This window comes from Amia ocellicauda, chromosome 4 (genome assembly GCF_036373705.1).
Source record: "Amia ocellicauda isolate fAmiCal2 chromosome 4, fAmiCal2.hap1, whole genome shotgun sequence".
Lineage (NCBI taxonomy): Eukaryota > Metazoa > Chordata > Actinopteri > Amiiformes > Amiidae > Amia > Amia ocellicauda.
In genome coordinates this window covers 54,774,062-54,780,061 of record NC_089853.1, presented here as the reverse complement: position 1 = coordinate 54,780,061, position 6,000 = coordinate 54,774,062, and the positions used below count along the sequence as shown (strand labels likewise).

The window sequence follows — 6,000 nt, the reverse complement described above, 5'->3', positions numbered from 1 at the left end:
AATTAGTGTTCCGCAATGACAATTTGATTCAAATTATTAGCTTGATGCCTTATCGCCCATTGATATTTTGATCATTTTCAAGTTTTTCAACTTTGTTTTCATAAACGTTGTTTCCGCAGCATACCAATTGTGCCGCTTGCCTCGTTTTTGGATTTAACAGTGTGATGGAAATTAACGGACATGTGCTAAAAGAACCCATAGCTTCTGATTGAGAAAGTAGTCTGATTAAACTGTTTACATGGCTATTATACACTAATATTCTTCTACTGAAGGGATTATCTAGATATCTGGATTGAGTTCAATCTGATTAGTCTGTTCTGATTCAGGTGTTTATATGAGGCTATTGTATTCCGATTGAGTTATTAGTCGGATTATAAACAGATTTTTAAGCTCCATGTAAACATAGCCAATATCAGTCTCTTAAATGTTTTAGAATAGCTGACACTAAAATAAGCAGAATACATTTTCACATATATATATATATTCTCATCACCATCAGCCTATATATTATATATAATTTCAACATTGTTGATTTTGCTCAGATTTCATCTCAGTTTTACCTAGTGTATGTTTTAACAAAACTGGCTAACCAAGAAAATGGCAAACCTCTCTGTCTCTCTAAGACTCTGTGCAGATAACATGCAGATAGAAACACTGATGGCCAGTGACAGTACAGGAAATGTATATCACCAAATCTGTATAGATTTGCATGTTTTAGGTTGTGAGTCGGAAATGTCTGGATGGCCATGAAATTAGCAATATGTTCTACTCATTGAAAAAGGTACTTGTTACAGTGGATTTTACTATTCTTATTTAAAACAGACTTTTGAGCATAAAGCAGTGCTTAAATTTAGGCAGCTGCTATCTAGAACATTACAAAGTATTGGGGTTTTTTTGCTTGTGCCATACTATATTCAATGTGAATTAAAAGATGTAAGATGCATGTGTGTGCATGTATATAGATATAATGTATGTGTATGTATTTGTATATCTGTTTTAGAATTGCCATAAAAAAATAAGTCAATAAGGCCAGCCTCCATTTTAATGGCCACAATAAAGCCGTCTATGGCCCCCGAATACACAGTGCAGCCTGTGTTTTATTATGCACAGCTGTATACACTACAGTATAGTCTTTACCTAATCTGAATCGCACAATAACAGAAACTGGAGCAGTTGCCAAGGCAGCTAGCTCCCCTCCCCCCTCGGCTCTGTGTTCCCTCTATTATCAGCAGAGGTCGCATGGCATTTAGCATGGAGAGGAACAGTCGAAATAGACTCTCTCCTGCACTGAACGCATGGATAAACACTCCTACATGACAAAGCTAAGAGGGAAGGCGAACGCAGCGGGAAAATAGAAACACAGAGCCCAGAGAAGGGGGATGAGACAGAGCAAAAGCACATAAAATCTCCAGAAAGGAAAAAAAGTACTTGGGAGCTCCAGAAACTTACACCTTTTGATTGCTATTATCCCTTTTTTTGTTTTGTTTTTTTAATTGCTTTTCTTTTGGAAAGACTGGAATATCTGACTTTTTTTTTCACTGCAGTCCAATCCTAGACAGACATTAACAAATTAAACTCGATTCAGCATCACTGTTCGAGCGTGTTGGTGCCTAAGTTAGACCGCGAACGGATGTGAGGAAAGGGTGCATTGAAAGACTCAACCCCCTTTTTTTTGCTTTCTCCTTCTGTTTCTTTTTTGTTCGGTTAAACAATAGAGAGAGAGAGAGAGAGAGAGAGAGAGAGAGAGAGTCACAGCCACTGAACCTGCTTTCATGCCGTCAGTCTTGCGGACTCTGAGATGGACGTGAGATTCTACCCAGCTCCCCCTTCTAGCGTGGGTTCATGTTCATTACCGACTGATCCAAGTTGCCTGAGCTCTTTGGACTATTACCACTGCAATAAGGTAATTAGCGAACTCCTGTGTGTGTCGTTGTGCAGTGTGTTGTGTGTCGTTGTGCAGTGTGTTGTGTGTCACCTGTTTCTCGCATCTCTCCCCGTCCTGCGCTGCCTGCACGAGCCGGTGCTCCTGTTGTGTCGCGCGCGCACGCATGCATCTGTCAGCGCGGGCGGCGGGGCGCGAGGCGGGCGGCGGGGCGCGAGGCGAGGCTGCTGGGCTCCAGTTTCCGAAACTTTTGTTGCATCTCCTCGGAGGAAAGCTGCAGCCGGCCGCGCCACCTCCAAATTGAGGATCAGACCTGGAGGTGGACCGGCTTAAAAACTAAATCGCAGAAGTGTAATCTAACAAACGGAGTAGGGGGAAAAAAAGAAAAAAAAAGTGAACCTGTGCTATGTATGTACAGCCCCCGTTTTTTTCTGTCTTTCTTTTTTTGCTGCGTTTTCACATTTAAATGGATGGATTAACATGCTTTTATGAAGGGTGGCATTGAAGAACGCTTTGGACTGCAATTAAAATGCAACCAGCTAGTCTACAAATAAATATATTTCCAGTAGTGTGTGTGGACATCTGCTATGTAGAGTTGCACAAAACCGATGCATAGGCTATATAACTTTATATAACTAAGGGATGCTGCTTTCGTGTGTTGTTTTTATTCAATTACTCCTATTTTTTTTAAATACTGAATTTGTAACTTTAAAAATAAATCAATACATCAATAAGCAAACTTACAAACCTCGCAGCAATTACTGAGTAGCTGAGTGCTCCCGTTTCTGAAACATGCAAAGTCAGTAGTACATCCATTTCGATTGACTTTCCTGACAAATGCCTTTGAATAGGAAAGCAGGCTCCATGGTCATTTTATTTCGTTGTTGTTGACCCCCCCCCCCCAAGCCCTATATTTAACATACAGCTTTGTTGCTGAACAAAAAGGCGAAGAATAAAAATGCATTGGAAGCACTTGCTTGTGTTAACACTCTTGTTTACGGATTAGTTTAGTTTGTTGTACCCCAGGAAAGCATGCGAAAGATTGTATAAAGTTAGTCAACAGTAGTGTACTAATTTCTCCAGTCTATAATATCAGATACATAACCCTTTCAGTAGTAATTAAGAGATATTTAACGACTATAAGAGATCAAATAGTACTTACTATCGAATCCTGTTTAACACACACACAAATTACTCTCATGTACCTTACTGTGCTCCGAGACCATGGGGATAAGCAATAGAAATAAATAGCAACGTAATTTTGCATTTAGGAAAATATGTGATAGACATTGGTACGATTGATATTCCGAGGGTATTTTATATTCAGAAATGATAGACTCTTATGCAAAGCAAAATAGACAGACGCAAACAGAGAAACCCATGTGTCCTAGATTACACATTCAAGTTAATTAATTTCCATTACTGGGACTATTCATTGCGATATGTGGCTGGGTATTCCTAAAAGAAGGCTGTCTGTGTGTGTGTATGTATGTAGGCTATGTGTAGGCACATACACGTACGATGCACTATAGTGTTATTACACAATTTCACTGGAGCATGTTGGTGTCATTTGCTTTTTGTTCTCAGCAACTGTATTGTAACGACACCTGTCTCCAAACCTACTCGTGTTGCTCCATCTCTTGGGTCAGTTCCAGCTGTAGAGCTAACTTCTCCTACCAGCACTGGGGAACTTTGTCTTAGTGTTATTCCCCCCTCAAAGTTTCATTACTATTATTATTAATATTATTTGGAGCACTTTTGTCTGCCCCCCCATCTCTTGCACTGGGCAACATCATTGCATTCGCTTTACCACACGTCTAATAATGCCCTGTGTTTAAATGCATGAAAACCTGATTATTTCTCTTTTATACGCGATATGAAATGAAAATGTTCTACACTAGATTTTTCTGTTTAATGCTTCCAGAGTTCTCTAGTGAAAATTGGATTCAAATCCGAAGGGAGAGGATTCAGTATTGCTGACTGTGTTAGTATACGCATATTGTCCAGCCAATGGTTTTTAGATAATCACTTCAACGCTGTAAATGCAAACAAGTCCATGCATTCTGTCAATCTTTCTGTCTGCATCTCTGTCTAGCTTTATCACGCATGCCAATTTTGAGCTTAACCTGATCACCCACCCCTGTAGGCCAGCCAGCCATACCAGTGGCAAAAAAAGAATTTTAAGAATTGCACAAATAGTTACAGTATATATATATATATATATATATATATATATGGCACTTTATGCATGGAAAAGAAGTGTTTGTTCTTTATTTCAACACAATTATATACATTACTGTGGATAACTGGTAGTAGGTGGCATTTTAATTATTACACATAAACACAATGCATTGTTTTCAGTTCCCTGAATGGGAATACATCATATTTTGTCAGGTTCAATAGCATGTTTATAACATATTAGTAAATCATAGGCAGCATCAAGGTTTCAGATTTGTAATATTATTGTGTAATTTGGACTAAATGTTTTTCTCCCATTTTGTGTTTTGCAATCAGAATATAAGAGTGTGTTGAATTTCAATTTGTTCTTGAAAACACTGTGGAAATGCTGCAAAGCCGATTGCATTACCTACCAGACATAACATTGGGTACTAATAAGTTTTCACACTCAGTGTTCACTGGATAGATGTCAGTGCATTTTTATCATTGGATTTGCATTGGAAAACCATGGTCAGATAAAGCAAAAAAGTACTATCAAACCACATAAATGCTTCCGTAGTGGAACGTATTTGCAGCCCATTACATTTAATCTTAATAGCGGTGTGCAGTTATACCTGTACCATTCAGATATGTCTAATGTGTATACAAATATATATATATATATATATATATATATATATATATATATATATATATATACACACTTGTTAAATGGCAAAGGTTGATAATTAGATATTTATTAAATGAATTAAATATTTACAATTCAGGAACAAAAATCACTTTACAGACCCTTCACATGCTTCACACAAGATTCTTACATTTTGACACTATTGATCACATTTTGTTGGTGGCGATGGATCCACATAGATTTGTTGTATTATTAAACAGTTTACAGATTACAGCATAATTCAATTAAGGTCCCTTAACAATTAACATTTGTTTAGTTGTCAAGCATTATGCCTAACTGTGTCTGTATCAAATGTTCCCTCAATAAAGATCTACCAATGGAGGAAAAGTTACTCTTCGACAGACCAAACATTTTGGAGGGATCCACATGATGTTGTTATTACATGACAGACTTTGTGTACTTTACCCGTAATTACCCAAAAGTAAATGCTGCTCTTGGGTTTCATTTAAACATGCCTTCTTTATTATAACATATTGACCACAAGAGAGATGTATTTATTCTGTTATTTATGTATTTATTTTAAAGTATTGGAGAACAGCTTTACAAATATATAGGTTTGTTTATTAGGAGTCTAGAATTGCTATTTGAATTTCAAACAACATAGCAACCCCCCAAACTTCTCATTCTGTAATTCTACATCCTTTCAGACATTTTGTTTTCTTCTTTCTGGCTCCATTGACTGTTTATAGTAATTTGATATTCACCTTTGTAAACAGGGAATGTAAATTAGCAGATAAATAAATACTATTCATAATAAATCCAGGTTTAGCATTTTAGGCTCAGAAGTCTTTTGGACCACCACATGACGAACAGAAAAAATATACTGCATAATGTGTGTAAGATATATAGCAGTCAGTTGTAGGCAATTCATATAAAGCATGATTTAGTCTAAGACCCCTAATTTAACTAAATTCATTTGTGGACCTCTGAAATAAAAAGGTAAAAAAGACGTTTTTGCATTTTATGTGATGTATTTTAAAATGTGATGTGTTTTGTTTGCTGCATATTTTACTGCATCTATCCAGAATATAGTATAATAATACTTCCAAATACAATACATTATTTGAAAAAAGCAGGATTTAAAATCGGTACTTTAGTTTTATAATGAATTCAAACCTGTAATTACTGTGATATTTGAAACGGCGTGGGTAGAAGATGATTTCTAGAGAATATAATTGTTTGAAATGTTAGGGGAATGAACCGTTTCATTACTGATATATATATTCAAAAATCTTGCCTCATTTAATCTCAG

The 6,000-nt window shown here is 36.7% G+C and overlaps 1 protein-coding gene across 6 annotated transcripts in view; it reads left to right on the top strand.

Annotated features, from left to right (window-relative positions):
• The first annotated feature begins 1,241 nt into the window (after window positions 1-1,241).
• tox2 (TOX high mobility group box family member 2) overlaps window positions 1,242-6,000 on the top strand; it is a 127,649-nt gene continuing 122,890 nt past the window's right edge. For 2 of the 6 annotated variants that reach the window (XM_066702788.1, XM_066702787.1), the window contains exon 1: window positions 1,246-1,903. In XM_066702788.1, the coding sequence (XP_066558885.1) occupies window positions 1,799-1,903 (105 nt within the window). In that variant the 5' untranslated portion in view covers window positions 1,246-1,798. Of the gene's footprint in view, window positions 1,904-6,000 lie in introns of all 6 variants that reach the window. The other 4 variants (XM_066702790.1, XM_066702789.1, XM_066702786.1 and 1 more) reach the window with 4 other exon arrangements.